General features: G+C 41.3%; 1 protein-coding gene across 1 annotated transcript in view; it reads right to left on the bottom strand.

The window, feature by feature from the left end:
• ext2 (exostosin glycosyltransferase 2) overlaps nucleotides 1-20,460 on the bottom strand; it is a 319,184-nt gene that overhangs the window by 62,556 nt on the left and 236,168 nt on the right. Inside the window, exons 11-12 of the mRNA XM_028796059.2 lie at nucleotides 15,500-15,666; nucleotides 6,468-6,611 (exon numbers count right to left, since the gene is read on the bottom strand). Of these exons, the coding sequence (XP_028651892.1) occupies nucleotides 6,468-6,611; nucleotides 15,500-15,666 (311 nt within the window). The remainder of the gene's footprint in view (nucleotides 1-6,467; nucleotides 6,612-15,499; nucleotides 15,667-20,460) is intronic.

Below are 20,460 nucleotides of genomic sequence, written 5' to 3' on the forward strand. Positions count from 1 at the left end.
TACTTAAAAGCCCGAATAGGCTGCTTTGTCAAGCGATATACTTCCCACGCTGTGCTTCACATACTTAAAAAGCTTGAACAGCACCTATTGATTTTTGATTGTTTTCTTTTTTCTCTCTCTCTCTTGCTCCGACATTCTCTGATCCTGACGGAGGGGGTGTGAGCAGGGGGGCTGTTCGCACCCCTAGAGGATACGGATGCTCGTCTAAAAAAATGCTGAAAGACTACCTTCATATTGCTCCCTTTCTTGCTGGGCTTACTTGCGGCTGCTTTGTCAAGCGATATGCTTCCCACGCGGTGCTTCACATACTTAAAAAGCCTGAACAGCACCTATTGATTTTTGATTGTTTGCTTTTCTCTCTCTCTCTGATATTCTCTGCTCCTGACGCGCACTCCTTTGAAGAGGAAGATATGTTTGCATTCTTTTAATTGTGAGACGGAACTGTCATCTCTGTCTTGTCATGGAGCACAGTTTAAACTTTTGAAAAAGAGACAAATGTTTGTTTGCAGTGTTTGAATAAAGTTCCTGTCTCTCTACAACCTCCTGTGTTTCTGTGCAAATCTGTGACCCAAGCGCTACAATATAAAAATAACCATATAAACATATGGTTTCTACTTTGCGGATTTTCACCTTTCGCGAGGGGTTCTGGAACGCAACCCCCGCAATTGAGGAGGGATCACTGCATTGAGTTTTCCTGTTAAGAAAACCCAGCAAAGTACAATATAATGTGTTTTAATGAGTGTTCGCGTGGAAAATATGTAACTTGCATACCCTGCTGGCCTCACCAGCACCCACCCAAGCTTTCTCTAGCTGGTCTCGCATTCGATTACAGGTGGGCTCAAACATGCTTAGCTTCAGGTATGTTACTTCTTCCGAAGTGCATGTGGTATTGTCAAATGGGGTATTACTGTAATTGTGCTGAATATTTGTACATCCTAATTGTAAAATGTTATATTTACAGTGCTGTAAAAAATACATGTGCTTCCTTACTTTGTTATTGAATGAACCCATTTATTCAAATCAATTAGTACTGTGAGAAAAATCAGTATAAACTGAAAAAGTTAAAATAAATGAATAAATAATAATGTATCTTATTTGTTCACTCAGATGAGTCTTTACCTAATATTTAATTATGCTTGAAGGTCTGAAAACATTCCTGTGTCAAAAATTTGCAATAACAGATGGAAACAGGCAAACTCACTGCATTGTACTTACTTCATCTATCTCAAGTATAAATCCTTCTGGAGAGGTTTAGCAGACTCCAAGTTATCTGCTCTTCCATCTATACAAGTTCAGTCTGTAAATGTAATGGGTTTGGTACTTACATTTAATCCAGATCATTCATATAAATTAAAAAGAGTAGCAGTTCTTGCACTGACCCCTGAAAGACCCCACTTTTGACCTTATCTAATTCTGAAAGAAATTCCTTGAACGGTAACACTTTGCTTTCTGTGCTTAAGCAAATTCAGTACCCATATGCACACTGTTCCCCGAATCCTTATCACTTACACTTTGATAACCAGCCTTTCATGGGATACTGTGTTAAAAGCTTTTTGAAGGGCCAGGCAGCTCTGCTACTTTTCGATGGTTTTATTGCTTTCTCATAAAACCCCAATATGTTAGTGAAACACAATCCCCTCCGTACTAACTGTCTGAATTGGAGAGCTGTGTCATTATCTCTTTATTAACTGCTTCCACCAGTTTGCCTGTGATGCACATTTAGTGAGATGGCCTACAGTTACTAATTAATTTTAAATAATTTTTATATAGACAGGTTGGTGTAGTTGCTAAGGCATTGGATGTTAAATACCAAAGTCGCTGATTCAATTACCAACTCCAGTTCACTGTTGACCCTGACCCAGTAACTCAAACAGCCTGTGAAAATGTCAGCCATGTAGGCATCATTACCTAGATTAGGTTTGCTAGCTTTAGGCTCCAGTATGTTGGCATTTCAAGATAAAAAAGAAAATAGAACAGCACATTTTGTTATGTTGCAGCCTTATACTGAAATCAATTTTTTTCCCTCATCAAACAACACTCAATGCCCTATAGAGACCCTGAAGGGGGGGGGGGGGGGTTCCCAGCCTTTTCTATGCCCCACACCCCTAGAAAATGTTTGATTTATGTTTGCACCCCCTACAAAAGTAACTTCACATCTGAAGATAGAGTCACCGTATTTCTCATTTAAGAACCAAAAATTGAACCACATACAGTACTACGAGTGAAAAAACTAAACTAAAAAAAAATAAGTTATTAACTCAGTGCAAAAAATTGAAATATACATCGAGCAATTTAGCTTTATAAGTCTCAAGAATCTAGAAAATGTGTCCCCCGTGAAATTTACACACTCGGTTGATGATTCAGGGGTTGAGGTAGAGCTGCAAGGAAATGACACATGATCAACGGTCAAGGGCTTTGGAGACATCCATGAAGTAACGGGTGTCGGTGTGCCACTAAGCAATGACTCACAGTCGACGGGTTCTGTCCCTCAATAACGCCTGTGCCACACAGTTAAAATTACTGTGCTATTGCCAGGTCCAGCCAACAGAAAGAGATGGGATAAGCATAAGCAGCATAAATTCATCCAATTCAGTACCCACCCAAGCGCAGACAAAAATGGCAATCAAGCCTTGAGATCAGTGATATTTCACAAACAGGGCTTGCACAGAAATCAAGACTATGTTATCGCTAAAGTGCAGAAATCAGTTATTCTACAGATTATCTAGGTAATGTGCAGATTAACTACGGTGATCCGTTAAAGTGCCGAAAATTGTTTCATTTCTCAAATTACCTAGGTAATCTGCAAATTACGTAGATAATCTGCACATTACCTACTAGGCACTCGTTAAAGTGAAAATAAGATCTTTGCTGGAACAACAGCAATGTTTCTGTACGCTTAAATTAACATAATGTTATTTATTTTTCGACATCTAAAGAATCAAGTTAATACAATCAAACAATCAACAAATTAGTTGATAGAATCAATCGTCAATCAATTAAAAAACTATAATACAAGGAATCAAACGGTTTAAAATATCATTACAATTAAGGAAACGAATTTGCAAAACATATGATAAAATTATGCTTACTTATTAGTGCAATCTAAAGATTGGTGACACTTTGAATTACATAGCAATTGGTTTTTGCGACAAGCACACCTATTTGTGGTACATTTAGATTTGCAGTCACATTTTCTGAAACGGGCGGCATGGTGGCGCAGTGGCAGTTAGGAGACCCGGGTTCGCTTCCCGGATCCACCCTGCGTGGAGTTTGCATGTTCTCCCTGTGTCTGCGTGGGTTTCCTCCCACAGTCCAAAGACATGCAGGTTAGGTGGATTGGTGATTCTAAATTGGCCCTAGTGTGTGCTTGGTGTGTGGGTGTGTTTGTGTGTGTCTTGCGGTGGGTTGGCACCCTGCTCGGGATTGGTTCCCTACCTTGTGCCCTGTGTTGGCTGGGATTGGCTCCAGCAGACCCCCGTGACCCTGTGTTCGGATTCAGCGGGTTGGAAAATGGATGGATGGATGGATGGATGGATTTTCTGAAACCCTGCCCAGTACCAAGGGATTGTTTTATTGCTGTTTGACATAAAGATATTTCTACAGCAGGGACATCTTCTTTCGTTAAAAATCTCTCTTTGCAAACACTGAATTCAGATTTTGCATACAATTGTTTTAAAATACTCGTTTTAGTACCAAGTTTATAAAAGCCATCCTCTGTTTTACTAAGAACCACAGCTAAAATCGAGCGGGCATCAGTTTTTGCTCTGTCTACTTCGGGTACTTTAATTCTCACAGTGACACCTTCATCGATTAGCTATGCTACGCACTGGCAGCCGACGCAAATTATGAGGAATAAAAACAACCGGCAACGACAAGACGCTGGCGAAACCAAACTAAAAGTGGAGGGAGAGGGGGAAGGATTAGGGAAAGGAAATGAGAGAAACAAACTTTTGAACTTTAACGATACGGAAGCCGTTAATGTGCACATTACCTAGGTAAAATGCGGAAAACTCTTGATTCCGCACGTTAACGGAGCAAATCAGTTAATCTGCAGATTAGCTAGGTAATGTGCCCATTAACGGCTTTCGAGCTTTAGCGGTAAGACCTCACTCCTTTCTACAGATGGTCCAAATTCAATTCTTTACAAAAAAAAAAAAAAGTTATTTGTCTTAACGAATGCTCCACCACCAGCAAGGAAACTGCGAGAACGCGCCTTTCTATGTCTCATTCACAGGTGACAATTGCATGTGTAATGGTTGATTCTTTTCATGCAATAGAAAAGGAACACTAACTAATAAATTACCTAAAAATGACAGTGCTACACTGCACCATGGTAAAGTCAGACAATGTACCTCACTCATTTATGGCGGACTGTGAAGCAGCCTTCCTATTTGTCGCATCCCCAGAAATGCAATCTGCTTTCTTGTAAGCACAAGTACGTTTTACATGCTCGCTAGAAAGTATAAAATGACACAAGCACGTGAAAGTTTCTTGTGTGAATGAGATGGTTTAAATGCGCACAAGTAAAAATTTTTATGTAAACCCATGTCACTTTACAGGCTCCTTAATATCCTAGGGTGACAAAGCTAAACAGGATTTTAGAAATTTTTGCAAATTTATTAAAAATGTAAAAATTAAATATGACACTGACACAGGTATCAGATGCTTTACTTTGGCTCTGGTAAATCTTATTCTATTGATCACCACGGAGTCCATCTGTGGTCAATTCAAATGATTTTGACTTGATTTGAAAGGGACACACCTGTCTACAGAAGGTCTCACAGATAAGCAAAAACCAAGCCAAGCCATGAGGTTTGAAGGAATCGCCAGCATAGTTTGGAGACAGGATTTTGTCGAGGCACAGTTCTGAGGAAGGCTACAAAAAATTCCTGCAATACTGAAGGTTGCCAAGAACAGAGTGGCCTCCATAATTCTTAAACGGACAAAATATGGAACAACTACAAATTTTCTTATACCTGGCAGCCCGGCCAAACTGAGCAATTATAAGAAAAGGGCTTTGGTAAGACAGGTGACCAAAAACACTCATGCTGTGCTGCAGAGAGCCAAGCAGAAGATGGGATAAACTTCCAGAATGGCAGACATCATCGCAACACTCCACTGATCTTGGAATTATGGTAGAGTGGCCAGATGGAAGCCTCTCCTCAGTGAAAGACACATTAAAGCCTGCTTGGAGTTTGCAAAAATGGAACCTAAAGGACTCTCAGACAATGAGTAAAGATTCTCTGATCTGTTGAAACCAATATTTAACTGTTGTCACACACAAGCGCATGGGAGGCAGCTAAAGGGCCTGAATGACAATAATTCCATGCCAGACCAAGAGGTAGCAGAGTGCACTAACTCTTTCTCTCACTTCTCTGCAGACCAGTTACAGGACCCCCCGATGACATCACTTCTGTTTCCGGGCCCACTTTCGGTTCCGGCCCTAAGTCACTTCCTTCGCTCTCCCTTAAAGCCGCCATCTTTGTGCCAGCAAATCAGTTCTGTTTTGGACTCGAATCTGTACACATATGTACTCTGTACACAACTCTTTTACAGCCAGGAGAAATTATACGGGTGGCTGCCCCAAAACTTTTTGCATCTCACTTGTCTCATCTTTGACACTGTTTGGTTTCAATTCCAAGTGTCATGTCTAGTGGAAACCAGGCACCATCCATCACCTACATGATATCATTCTGATGGTGAAGTATGGTAGTGCCAGCATTAGAGATTGGAAGACTAGCCTGCATCAAGAGAAAGCTGAACAGAGATATCCATAATGAAAACCTGTTCAGAATGCTCTGGGCCAAAGGGTCCCAAAGCAAAAACAAAGCAGGAGTGGCACACGGACAACTCTGGGAATGTCCTTGAGTTGCCCAGACATATCTCGGACTTGAATCTCCTGAGAGATCTGAAAATAGCCGTCTTTCTGCAAAGATGAATGGCAAAAAAAATCCCCAAATCGCGGTGTGTGAAGCTCGTCATGTCAAACCCAAGGAGAGTCCAAGTTGTAACTGCTGCCAAAGGGGCTTATCCTAAATACTGATTATAAAACGGTCTGAATACTTGTATTATTGGGATATTTCAGTTGTTTTTATTTGTAATACATTTGCAAAAATTTCTAAAGTCATGTATTCACCTTGCTATTCTGGGGTATTGAGTGTTCCCTGATGAGAGAAAAAAATGAATTGAAAAAAAGTAAAGGGTCTGAATATCTTCTGAAGGCACTATATATATATATTTAAGTTGAAAATGACCAGTTCCGATTTATAGCAAAATCCTTGTATGACCTGTGGAGATCTGAGGATTATTTTTATAGTAACTGGCAGTATATGGGCTTTTTGTTTCTCTTTTCATGTGCTTCTAGGACGCTGTTAATGGAAACAAAAAATGACTACAGAAAGAAATATACACAAAGGCTTCATTACAAACCAGAACATTACGGTGAAAGAAAGCAGATGCCTAAATACCTTATGGTAAAACGCAGCACCAGTCAGCACCATAGACACCTCATTGGTCCATTCGGATTCATACTTCCATTTTCCCATCTCGTGGTCCCAGAGGTGTAGCCTCCCTGGATATCCCACCAGTCGATCTGGAAATTCTCGCCAAACCTGGAGACAAAAATTGACCATTGATAAAATTTAGCAAGCATGAGATTACATAGCATTTTCCACAACAAGCGCTTCATTAAATGAAGTTATTTCCGATCACTACTTAATTACATTTTATTTAGTCCTGCCCTTGCCAACACACTCCCAGATTAAAACAAAGACAGTGCGACATCTTGATTGTAATTCTGCTTCAAAATTTATAGATACTTTGAGTAATTCGAGTGTAATTGTGGAAAACCATTTAGATCAATTAACATCAAATGTAAACGTGGAAAACAATTTAGATCAGCTAACATCACATTATAATGTGACCTTGAGAGATGCTCTGTACGCAGTGGCTCCCCTTAGAACAAAAATGATCAAAGCACATAGAAACTCTGGTTTAATGAAAACACTCAAGCTCTTAAATTAGCGTGTTGAAAACTGGAGCACAGATGGAGAACAACAAAGCTACAGGTCTTTCAAATTGCATGGACAGAGAGTGTTAATAAATATAAAAAAGCTCTCTTTAAAGCTCGCTCCGAATACTATTCTACATTAATAGATAGCAATAATAAAAATCCTCGGGTACTGTTTAGAACAGTGGCTAAATTAATAAATGGAAATTCAGATCAACAGTGCAAAATACCAACAGATACTAGCAGTACAGACTTTATGAACTTCTTCAATGAGAAAATTAAAAATATAAGATCCCAGATCTCTGCATCACAGTACAAACCAAATACTAGCTTAGCAGACCCTGTCTTACATTGCATTCAGTACTTTAGTCATTTTAATCCTGTAACTGAGCAGGAAGTCTTAACTTTAATTTCTAAAATGAAGCCAACTACTTGTTCCCTAGATCCAGTGCCAACAAAACTAGTAAAAAGTGCAATGGATGTTCTTGCAGCGCCTATTCTAAACATTATCAATAGTTCATTATTGCATGGCACAGTACCTGATGCACTAATAGTGTCAGTCATTAAACCATTACTTAAAAAGTCAGACCTAGACCCACACATACTAAATAATTATAGGCCTATTTCAAATCTACCGTTTCTCTCTAAAATACTAGAAAAAGTAGTCGCCAGTCAGCTTCAGACACACCTTACACATTACAATTTATTTGAGAAATTCCAGTCTGGTTTTCGCACTGGTCATAGTACAGAAACGGCACGACATTCTGATATCCACTGATGAAGGAAACTCCACTGTAATTATGTTGTTGGACTTAAGTGCAGCATTTGACACCATCGACCATTCTATTTTACTGCACAGGCTAGAAAATGATGTTGGGCTTACAGGCACCATGCTCGCTTGGTTAGTTCTTACTTATCAAATCGATTCCAATATGTACAGAAATGTGCTGACAGTACTCCATCATTATATACAGAAGTTCAATATGGTGTCCCACAGGGCTCAGTACTGGGATCTTTACTGTTTTCACTTTACAGGCTTCCACTGGGATCTCTCATTAGGAAACATCATGTTAATTTTCACTCATATGCAGATGACAGTTATAGCTTTCATTTGAATCAAATGAAGTTTCTCTGATGTTGTCTTTAATTAGTTGTGTTAGCGAATTAAAGGAGTGGATGAATGAGAACTACTTGTCTTTAAACACAGATAAAACAGAGATGTTAATTGTTGGAGGGAATGACGCTGATCATAACAATGTTTTGTCATCATTTAACTCAGTTGGAATCCCAATTTATTTTACTGAATCAGCCCGCAATCTAGGAGTTATCTTTGACTCTAGCATGTCATTTAAAGCGCATATTGCAAAGCTGTCCAAAACATGTTTCTTCCATCTTAAAAATGTTAGGAAATTAAGGCGCTTTCTAAATAAACAGGATTCTGAGAAATTAATTTATGCATTTATCTCTAGTAGGATTGACTACTGCAATGCGGTTTTCACTCGATGTTCAAACTGTTCTTTATACAGCCTCCAGTTAATCCAAAATGCGGCTGCAAGAATTATTACAAGAACAAGAAAATACGAACACATAACTCCAGTTCTTAAATCCTTACACTGGCTCCCGGTTAAGTTTAGGGCAGATTTCAAAATCATCCTTTTAACATATAAAGCATTAAATGGCCGAGGTCCGGCTTACTTGTCTGACCTTATCACGACTTACAAACCAGAGCGCACATTAAGATCTCAAGATGCCAGTCTGCTTATGGTTCCAAGGATTAATAAAATAACAATGGGAGGTTGAGCTTTTAGTTACAGGGCCCTTAAACTGTGGACTGGTCTGCCTGCTACTATAAGAGATGCCCCTTCGGTCTCAGCTTTTAAATCCCGGCTGAAGACTCACTACTTCAGTTTAGCACACCCTGACTAGAGCTGCTGAGTAACTGTACAGACTGCATCTCTATTGTTAGTCATTAGCACTAAAACATAAATAACATGATAGTTTTAATTGGATACTAACCCTCACCTTTTCTGTTTCTCTTCTCGGTACTCAAATGTGGCACTTGGTGCCACGGCCCACCTGCCAAGTTGTTTTGCCTGCCTAAGGTAAAGTCATCCCTGATGGAGGATCGCAGGAATCGTGAGAAAGAGGGGTCCTTTCATCGGATGGCTGGCCCAGCACTGTTTCTGCCGTGGAATGGCCAAATGGGGAGGCAGCTTGATGGATGAGGTCTCCAGGAGTGTAAAATTATCCAAATCTTATTATGTGATATCATCTACTGTTAAATTCTGCTCCGTACTTCAAAAAAAAAAAAATTATTTTTTTATTGAGAATTTGTTCTGTTCTGTGTATTGTATTGTATTGACCCCCTTCTTTTGATACCCACTGCACGCCCAACCTACCTGGAAAGGGGTTTCTCTTTGAACTGCCTTTCCCAAGGTTTCTTCCATTTTTCCCTACTAGTTTTTTTTGGGAGTTTTTCCTTGTCTTCTTAGAGAGTCAAGGCTGGGGGGCTGTCAAGAGGCAGGGCTTGTTAAAGCCCAATGCAGCACTTCCTGTGTGATTTTGGGATATACAAAAATAAACTGTATTGTATGTATAGAATGAGCCACAGACAGGGAACCCATCCTTGAGATCTCAGTCTCATTTGATGATGCTGATGTGCCGTGATAGCAGGTTTCCTCAAGAAGTTAAATCAGCATTAAAAATAAAGCCCCTCTTTAATGATAAAAAATGTTTTCATGGAGAACAGAGATAAAAATGTGATGGAAAAAGAAGTCTATGGTAACCAATACTGGGCAACAGCAAACAGCATTTGGTTGTATTTGTATTTGCACAACATCCCAAACACAAATATTTTTACTATAATATTGCTAAATAATTCACTTCTGGAAAATGTTCTTGTGAACTAAAACTGAATGCAGTCAAGACAGCAACGAGCATTTGAATTATACACCTGCCTCTCACCATTACATTTATATTCATACTCTGAAGCTAAGGATCTGTGCTGGTATCCAGAAGGTTGCCGGTTCAAATCCCCGTCACTGCCAAAAGAGATCCTACTCTGCTGGGCCCTTGAGCAAGACTCTTAACCTGTAATTGCTCCAGGGGCGCTGTACAATGGCTGACGCTGCGCTCTGACCCCAAGGGGTATGCAAAACTAACAAATTCCTAATAAAAGAAATTGTACAAGGCGAAATAAAGAACAAAAAAAAAATCTAAAACTGGAGTACTTCGATATCAAATGCACGGGTGAATTGACCTGCTGGTTTTTGAAGTATCATGGATAATCTTAAGTATGAGACAAGTTCTCTTCCTGATGATGTCTTCACTTGCTTGTCCTTAACTTTCAATCTTTAGCTATACACGTCCCTCAGTGACCTTTTCACTTTCGATGTCACACATCACTAAGCGCATTCCGTTTTAGTTGTCAAGGTCTTGTTACATTTACAAAAGGCACCTTGATGTCCTCTATTCCCCAAGTTACTCATTTTTTGGGGGTTTACCTATTTACTGACTCTGGTTTGTAAACAGTCTGTTAGTGAGAGTGTGATTTGTGACAAGCTTGATCTCTCAGATTCAAAACTAACAAATGACTTTGTTCCCCTCGTTTTCCTTCCATACAATTTTTAAATGCACGTTCACTGCCACATTAGAATTCATAGAGCCAGGGCTTGTCCATTCTCAGAAAGTCTGTTGTTTCTCTTGTTCTCCTAAGTAGTCCTCCAGGGACAACGGTAGCACACAAATCCCACAAACTCCAAGGCCTGTTATTCTTCAAGCCTCTCCACTTCAGGAACTCCTAATGTCAAATATTTCAGATGATATGCACTGTGTTTTAATACCTTGGTGTGAGGCAAAACCAATCCAGCTGTCACAAATCGCCTTCTGATGGTCCGTCTTCATTACTCTAACATTAAACATGTCATTCCATTGTTTCAGTTACAGCATTTATTTTCCTTTCTTATATTAACCAGGCCTCTGAGATGATCTGTCTTGTTCATTTGACCATTCCTAACTAGTTATGTGCATCTGAGACCATGCTTAATACTGTACAAGAAATGCAACCTAAAACTGCGATATAAATGAAAACTACTGCCACTATAATTTGGCTTTGAGAAGCCTTTGCAATATGTCAAATATCTCCAGAACCACTGAAGATTGTTCTCAGTATAAAGTGAGGATTCTTGATCACTTACCAAATGCTCTGAAAATCAGTCATATTTTTATTGAAAGTTCTGGAGAGAAACTGTGATAAACACTATGACAACTTCAGAAAGATGACAGCAATATGTGACAGACACTGCAATATTATTTTTCCGATTGCAGCAGAAAACAAAACTCTAGTCAAGACCTGCTGACTTTACAGAACTGTCAGTGCGGACCATACCATCTGACCCCGACACCTAAACAAATAAACAGTGTTACTTGCATCTATGGTCCAAACTGGTGGGTTTGGATGTGTATGAGACACAACAGGCATGGAATCATACAATGGATTTTACAATATTCCTGGTCCTACCACATCATTCATGCTATCAAATGATGAAAGAAAAATAAAACTTGGGCCCCGCATAGCAAAATCCTCAAGATGTTCTCAGTTTTCGAGTTCTATACCTCAGATTCTTACAAACTACACAAAATGGATGAAAATCCTAAAAATTAGATCTTGTTTCTCTTCGGCCAGCAGTCCAAACACTTTGACTTTAAAAAAAAAAAAAAAAAAAAAAAAAGGAATGCAAACAGAATTTCTTTAGGGTATTTTAAGGCCAAAATTGCTATTTTTTTTAACTTGTAATCTCCCAACTACTTGCACATGCTAATCCTCATGCATCAACTGACCACTCTTCAGAGCCGTGATGAGTGAGTACAACTACCTTAACTCAAAACGTCTGTTGTTCTCACCTGAAAAATCTCAGAACATATTTATTAACAGACAATTAAACAATAATCACTAACAGCAGCCATACCACCAGCACTTCAGAAGAGGTCATTCCCATGAAGCTAAGCATGTTCAGGCCCGGTGACCAACACACATGACGCCAATTGTCCCAAACATTATGGGGCCCTGAAATGTGGTGACCATGTAGAAGAAATGTCATTTTTACATGGTGAGTCTGTAAATCCCCTTAAATGAAAGTCTGCAAAGTGCACTTTAATCACAATGTCTGAATTGTTTGATTTGTAATTTTAAACTGTGGAGCTCGGGGGGTTGTGGGGGGGAATCAGTAAAAATGTGTCCCAAGCATTATGGAGGGAGCACTAAATACAGTTACTTCCAATGAATTCACATGCTCTATCTTGCCACTGTATATTGAGTCTTGTCTACTGTAAATTATTTATGGTCTGTACCCATTTTTAACGCATGTACAAATTATTTAACTGTACATCATGTTGAACCCCTATAAATTAGGGATTATTCAGATTTTGCAGAATAAAAGATTCAGTATACCCACTTGGACCAAACTTTCATTTGACAAATTAATTTAGGAGCTGGCAGCACAGTGTTCAGTATACTATTTAACAAGGTTCAAAATCTAGGTTTTCCTAAAGAGAGTATTTATATCACAAGAAGACAGTTGTTTGCTCTTGGAACCCCGATTGAGTGTCAGGGGCAGGATCTGTGCAGAAAGGCCGACTGGACAGCAGATTATTTGTTTTCCATTTGCTCAGTATTTATTGTGTTTAATACTTTAATGCTTTATTATTACAATAAAGGGCGGCACGGTGGAGCAGTGGGTAGCGCTGCTGCCTCGCAGTTGGGAGATCTGGGGACCTGGGTTCGCTTCCCGGGTCCTCCCTGCGTGGAGTTTGCATGTTCTCCCCGTGTCTGCGTGGGTTTCCTCCGGGCGCTCCGGTTTCCTCCCACAGTCCAAAGACATGCAGGTTAGGTGGATTGGCGATTCTAAATTGTCCCTAGTGTGTGCTTGGTGTGTGGGTGTGTGTCTTGCGGTGGGTTGGCACCCTGCCCGGGATTGGTTCCTGCCTTGTGCCCAGTGTTGGCTGGGATTGGCTCCAGCAGACCCCCGTGACCCTGTGTTCGGATTCAGCGGGTTAGAAGATGGATGGATGGATATTACAATAAAGCCATCCTTTTTATATGTTTTGCTCTTGATGGTCCTCATTTGGGTTCAGGCCGACAAAAAGTGCCACCTACTGGCCACAATGGTTGTGAACATGCTGCCTAGCTGTTGGTGTATTTTTGTCTTAAGGTCACAATAACTAGATTGACACAAGATTGTTTATGAACTTTCTGCCCAGTCTTATAGATTTTAAAAATGATTCCATGTGTGTAAACTTTAAACACAAAGACAATGGTGGCGTATTCAGTGTCACACAGCCAGCTGGACACATAGCCAGATTAAGCCTGGGAGATTTTTACTAACAACAGATGAAGTAAAGATGGTTTTTCCCCCGATATAAACACCAGCAGGCTACAAATACATAAACATCACAAGCAAATGACCAACAGCCACCAGACTAAAAGTATTGGTGGACAAGCAACAGGATGGGGGAGTTGGGAGGCAGAAGAGAAAATTAAAAAGCTACAGCCAGAGGGCAAAATGTCACATCCCTGCGGACCTGAATCAGCATCAAAGTGAAATGTAACTGAAGATGATACAATGTGAACTAGGAGGCAGCAAAGAGATGGCTTTGAGTCCCATGCCTGGATATTACATGTTTAGACTTTGTATACTGTCGCAGGGTTGGCATGCTGGTTTGTCTCACATTAGATGGCGATTCTGCATACATGTACCCCACTGTGATGGACCGGCACCCTGCCCACAGCTGATTCCTGCCTTATGCCCAAATGATGGTGTAACAGTCTCTAGCCCTTTCGACACCTCACAACCACTGAATCAAATTAGGCAGGTGTGAGTGAGAATGTTAGAAAACAAAATAAAGCTTCTTAAATAGATTTTCTTTCTATGCCCGATTTTCAGGTAATTTTCTTAGGGCTCGTTTATATTCACGCTTAGAATGCGTCATGGCTGCCACGCGTTCATTTGACGCGCCCTCTGAGCACATCCTCAGAAATTAACACGACGTGTGCGCAAGTTGCATTACCAGCAAAAAGTCAGGGGTCGCAGTTTGATAAAAGTCGGAATATGACTTCAGAGTCTCTGTTTACTATCTACATGTGGCAGAAAGCCGCTTTGAGGATCCTATGGGATCGACGTGCCTGCTTCAATATTTGATGAATGGTTTGATGTGGTGAAGCAAAATGCTGACATACAAATACATTCGTGGTGCTTTTATATTCAAGCGTCACATAATCCCCAATATAATCACAGAATACATTTTAAAGGTCTCACATGACACTAGTTTATGTGTATGCTTGTGTTCACCTTGCAATGAGCTGATGCCTCGTCCAAGGATTTTGTTCCTTTCTCACGCCCGATGCTTGCTGGAATGGGCACTTCCCCGGATTGATGGATGTAATCATTAAATAATCATTTTAAGAGATATTGTGGTGAGGTGTCCTGGGAATTTAATGGATATTTCAGGCAATTCACAACACAGTGAAGCTGAACATTTTCTCACCGTGATGATATCTTGCACTGCCACCTGGTGGAATCTTCCAGATTGACGTAAAGTACGCGCGCAAGTATAAACAGTAAATCGCTTGTATAGCAGTAGCGTCCGCTGGAGCATGTGTCACGTGAAGTATAAACCTGGCCTTAGTAGTTCAATTCAGTTTACTTAACATTTCACTCTTTACTGAGCGCTGTAAGAAGTTCACAAGTACATTAGAACATCAGAAACAGTTGTGGTGAGAACAGGCCATTCAGCTCAAAACATCAGATCATTCATCCTTAACTCCTACATTGTTCAAAATAAAAGTAAGAAGAGATCATAATGTCCTAAAAGTCCTTCTCTCCACCACACTACTTGGTAATTTAATCTGTGTGCCTCTGGACTAATTCTTTTCATAATTTTAAACACCTTAATCATGTCTCCTCTTAACCTCCGCTTGCTTAAACTGAAAAGGCTCAGCGCTCAGAAATCTTTCCTCATAATTCATCCCCTGTAGCCCTGGAATCAGCCTAGTCTCTCTTCTTTGGTCTTGTTTTAGCACTGCTGTTACTCTTTTGTAATGTGGGGAGCAGAACTGCACAATGTAGTCAAGAGGAGGCCCTACAAGTGTATTATATGACTCAAACATAATGTTCTCCACACAGCAGGGCACACTATATACCCTAAAATCCCGTTAGCTTTCTTCATGGCTTCTGTACACTGCCCTAATATAGACAGTGATGAGGCCACTATGACTTCTAGGTTCTTCTCATAAGGAGGACAAGTTTTCACATTTCTACTTTCTCCACATAACACTTGACATTTCCTTTGTCCACAAACCTGCCTGAGCCTATATGCTGCCACAAGTGCCTCTGTAACGATTCTGCCGATTCTAAACTATCTGCCCTTCCACCTAGTTTTGTTTCAATGTCAAAATTCACTCCACACTCAGCACAGAACCTTCCTTAAACTTACCTCATAGCCGAACTGCAGCTCATCAGAAGTCAGCATGATGATGTCATCGTCAATTGCCAGAACGGCTTCGGTTTCAATCTCGTCATAAGGGAAGAAGCGATTGCTCAGCTTGTTTTCTGTCGTGCGCACCACCTTCAGAGGCACTGTAATCTTTGGCCACTGTGATTCTGCATGGTAAAGAGACACAATTACAAAATTGCCAAGTTAGAAAATGTATGTGTGGTCTGAGGCTAGGGATCTGCACTGGCAATCAGAAGGTTGCCGGTTCGAATCCCGTAAATGCCAAAAATAGACTCTGCTCTGTTGGGCCCTTGAGCAAGGCCCATTACCTGCAATTGCTGCACGCTTTGAGTAGTGAGAAAAGCGCTATATAAATGCAAAGAATTATTATTATTATTAAATCCGGGTGCATACATGAATCCTCAAACCAGTTGCTGGCATGAAAAGTAAACCAACAGAGTCCCAGAGGGCTGATCCCAGGTGGTAAGGTGGTATGGTAAGGATTTTGGACACCCTTCTCATTTGACATTTTCTACTGTTTTCAGACTTGGTCAAATGTGTTGGCCTATTCTAGTAAGATGACATACTGTAGATATTAAACAGAGATAATGCTGGTGGCTTTAACATCATTGTTTGTTTAGGTAAACCTCACTGTCTGTCTGCACAGCGCTGGATGTTTAGAGGATAGCCTGTGAGCAAAAGCAGCTGTATATTGTGTATCTCCAAAAATCCAAAGCTGCACTGTTCATTTGCCACAGACAAGGACCGTCTCAGCTTGAGCAGACTGGGATTTTTGTGATCACTTGTAAGGAAGATCTTTTATTCAACAAATAAAGTGTACCTTGTACAGGTTTCTTCTCCACAATGCTGTAAAGGGTTCCAACCCAAACAATACAGCACAGCACTTTTTTCAGTCCTTTATTCTCTCCAATCTCCTTTTGGGTCAGGTAGGAACACACCGGTCATGGTGTAGATGAAATCCTCATGCTCCCCCCAGGCGGCCCCACCAGAAGCTGGCATGGCAGCCCCATGGCTCCACAACTTCCACGTTGCATTGTGGGTATCCATACGGGTGCTCGTCTAAGCAGGGTGCTGCCATCTAGTGTATGGGGCGGAGGCTCTGCCCATGACAGACAGTCCCTTCCAGCCAACAAAGCCCAAACAGCATGTTACTCTGTGGCTGCTTGGGCTCTAGCTTCGTTGTAGTAGCTACTGAGAAAAGCGCTATATAAATGTAATGAATTATTATTATTATTACAGCAATGTCCTTCTGGGTTCAGCTACTACCACGGATGGGGAATATCACAGCTCCCTCACTGACCTTCCTCTAGAATGGTCTCCTGTGCATGCAAGGGAGCAGGGCCCATCCAGGCTGGAAGGCTACTTTGTCCCTCACAACAGGCTACTAACAACACCATCCAACCTCTGCTCCTTAGGGACAAGCTGACAGAGATGGGAGTAGATTCATACCTGGTGGCATGGATCGTGGACTATCTTAAAGACAGACCTCAGTATGTGCGTCTCGGGAACTGCAGGTCTGATATTGTGGTCAGCAGCACAGGAGCGCCGCAGGGGACTGTACTTTCTCCGGTCCTGTTCAGCCTATATACATCGGACTTCCAATACAACTCGGAGTCCTGCCACATGCAAAAGTTCGCTGACGACACTGCTATAGTGGGCTGCATCAGGAGTGGGCAGGAAGAGGAGTATAGGGACCTAATCAAGGACTTTGTTAAATGGTGCGACTCAAACCACCTATACCTGAACACCAGCAAAACCAAAGAGCTGGTGGTGGATTTTAGGAGGCCCAGGACCCTCATGGACCCCGTGATCATCAGAGGTGACTGTGTGCAGAGGGTGCAGACCTATAAATACCTGGGAGTGCAGCTGGATGATAAACTGGACTGGACTGCCAATACTGATGCTCTGTGCAAGAAAGGACAGAGCCGGTTATACTTCCTTAGAAGGCTGGTGTCCTTCAACATCTGCAATAAGATGCTGCAGATATTCTATCAGACGGTTGTGGCGAGCGCCCTCTTCTATGCGGTGGTTTGCTGGGGAGGCAGCATTAAGAAGAAAGACGCCTCATGCCTGGGCAAACTGGTGAGGAAGGCAGGCTCTAATGTTGGCATGTGATGTCAGAGCAACAGGCCGGAAGTCATTCAGCTCGCTAAGACGTGTTACCTTTGGGACTGGGGTGATGCAAGAATGTGTGTATGTCTGCTGCACTTGCTGTACAGTGATCCCTCGCTATATCGCGCTTCGCCTTTCGCGGCTTCACTCTATCGCGGATTTTATATGTAAGCATATTTAAATATATATCGCGGATTTTTTGCTGGTTCGCGGATATCTGAGGACAATGGGTCTTTTAATTTCTGGTACATGCTTCCTCAGTTGGTTTGCCCAGTTGATTTCATACAAGGGACGCTACTGGCAGATGGCTGAGAAGCTACCCAACTTACTTTTCTTTCTCTCTCTCTTGCGCTGACTATCTGTGATCCTGACGTAGGGGGTGTGAGCAGGGGGGCTGTTCGCACACCTAGACGATACAGACGCTCGTCTAAAAATGCTGAAAGATTATCTTCACGTTGCTACCTTCTGTGTGCAGCTTTTAAGTATGCTGCACGGTGCTTCGCATACTTAAAAGCTCAAAGGGCACGTATTGATTTTTGACTTTGTTTTTTTTCTCTCTCTCTCTCCCTGCTCCTGACGGAGGGGGTGTGAGCTGCCGCCTTCAACAGCTTTGTACCAGCGGTGCTTCGCATACTTAAAAACAAACAGCCCTATTGATTTGTTTGCTTTCCTCTCTGTTTCCTTTGAAGAGGAAGATATGTTTGCATTCTTTTAATTGTGAGACAGAACTGTCATCTCTGTCTTGTCATGGAGCACAGTTTAAACTTTTGAAAAAGAGACAAATGTTTGTTTGCAGTGTTTGAATAACGTTCCTGTCTCTCTACAACCTCCTGTGTTTCTGCGCAAATCTGTGACCCAAGCATGACAATATAAAAATAACCATATAAACATATGGTTTCTACTTCGCGGATGGCTCTGGAACGCAACCCCCGCGATGGAGGAGGGATTACTGTATTAGCTTTGGACAAGCTTGCAGCAGCCACAGATACATTTCCTGAGGTAAATCCTTGGACAACCACATTATTCTTTCTCCTGGCTGAAATAGTCAAAAAAAAATCTCAAAATTTATGTTGATAAGCCAAACTTACAGTGCCAAGCTCAGCAGCACAATCTCGAGAGCTATACTGGGGTTAATGCTTCATTTTTTTTCAAGTAACCTAACATAGTACTTAGTTTACTGAAGTAAAAATACCTGTGTTATAATTATTCCAGCAGCACTGGTTATATGCCAGTCCTTAGCAGGGCTCAATCATACAGCCAAACAGAAAAGAGTGTGCTGCATGCAATCCATTAACAGAAACTGTCAGTTTAGTTCTAATCCAGCTATTTGCTGTGGATATATCCTCACAGGTGGTGCAGTGGTAGTGCTGCTCCTATGCAGTAAGGAGATTGTGGGTTCGCTTCCTAGGTCCTCCTTGTGTGGAGAGCGCTTTGAATAGTGAGAAAAGCGCTATATAAATGTAAAGAATTAAAGAATTATTATTACTATATATTGAAACAGTGTGATCAGCTGACACAGCAGCCAATGTCCATACATCGAATTGTCGGCGGGCTCAAGTCGAGAATGTAAAAAGGAGAGGGATGCTAATTACTGCAGAGCACATAAAGATCTGATCACAGGTTTCAGGCTTGTTTTCGGATTCACAGCGGCCGTTTTAGTTAGACAGATCTTTATTTGTCCCCAAGGGGAACATTTTTGAGCAGTTTAATGATGTTTTGCCCAAAAAGAACTCCAGAAGTGCACCTGTGCATGTAAATGGAGGTTTTAAAGAAAAAAGGCGACTGCCTTAACAAAGTTTCCCGGTTTTGTATGTGCATGTAAACGCTCTCAAAGAGTAAAGCATGGCACTTTGACAAAGGTGATTCAGAGGGACATGGAAAATAAATAAAATTCTTTTCAACAGCTACATATTTATTTTTAATCGTAACAGATTTCTTTCATCATTCCTGTCTGTGTCACTGAAGCCCTGTATATGGTACTAGCTTCTTTCCCACTTTTCATCGTAGTGCAAGGTATGGACACAGCAAGTTGAAATGAAGAGAATCAGGCCTACTTTCATATGTTCTGGTTATCCATGCAGGTTCATTTTAATGAATTTATTAATGTGCTCTGCGGCAGTGCTTGACAGATGAGGTCAGACAGGAGTCTCCATGGACTATGTGATCTGTCGTGAGAGTAGACAGGAGGATGAGGTGAACCTGGAGAGGTGGAGGTACGCACTGGAGAGAAGGGGAATGAGATTCAGTAGGAGTGAGACGAAGTACATGTGCATGAATGAGAGGGAAGGTAGTGGAAGGGTGCAACTGCAAGGAGGAGAGGTGGTAAAGGAAAATTAATTTAAATACTTGGGTTCAACAGTCCAAAACAATGGAGAGTGCAGGAGAGAGGTGAAGTACAGAGTGTGGATAGGGTGGAGAAGAATGGCAGGAGTGATTTGTGAGAGTACAGTACCTGCAAGAGTGATAGGGAAGGTCTATAAAACGGTAGTGAGACCAGCTATGTTGTAATGTTTGGAGACAGTGGCACTAACGGAAAGACAGGAGAACAGGGTAGACAGGATTAGGAATTAGGATATTAGACAAACTACACAAGTACGACAGTTTGGTGACCAAGTGAGAAAGGAGAGATTGAGATGGTTTGGGCACGTGCAGAGGAGAGATAAGGGGTCTATGGGGAAAAGAATGTTGACGATGGAACCGCCAGACAAAAGAAAAAGTAGAAGGCCAAAGAGGACATTTATGGATGTGGTGAGGGAGGACATAAAGGCAGTTGGTGTAGCAGAAAATGATGTAAAAAGACAGAGATAGACAGAGATGGATAATTCTAC

The sequence above is a fragment of the Erpetoichthys calabaricus genome, chromosome 2 (assembly GCF_900747795.2).
Source record: "Erpetoichthys calabaricus chromosome 2, fErpCal1.3, whole genome shotgun sequence".
Classification (NCBI taxonomy): Eukaryota; Metazoa; Chordata; class Cladistia; order Polypteriformes; family Polypteridae; genus Erpetoichthys; species Erpetoichthys calabaricus.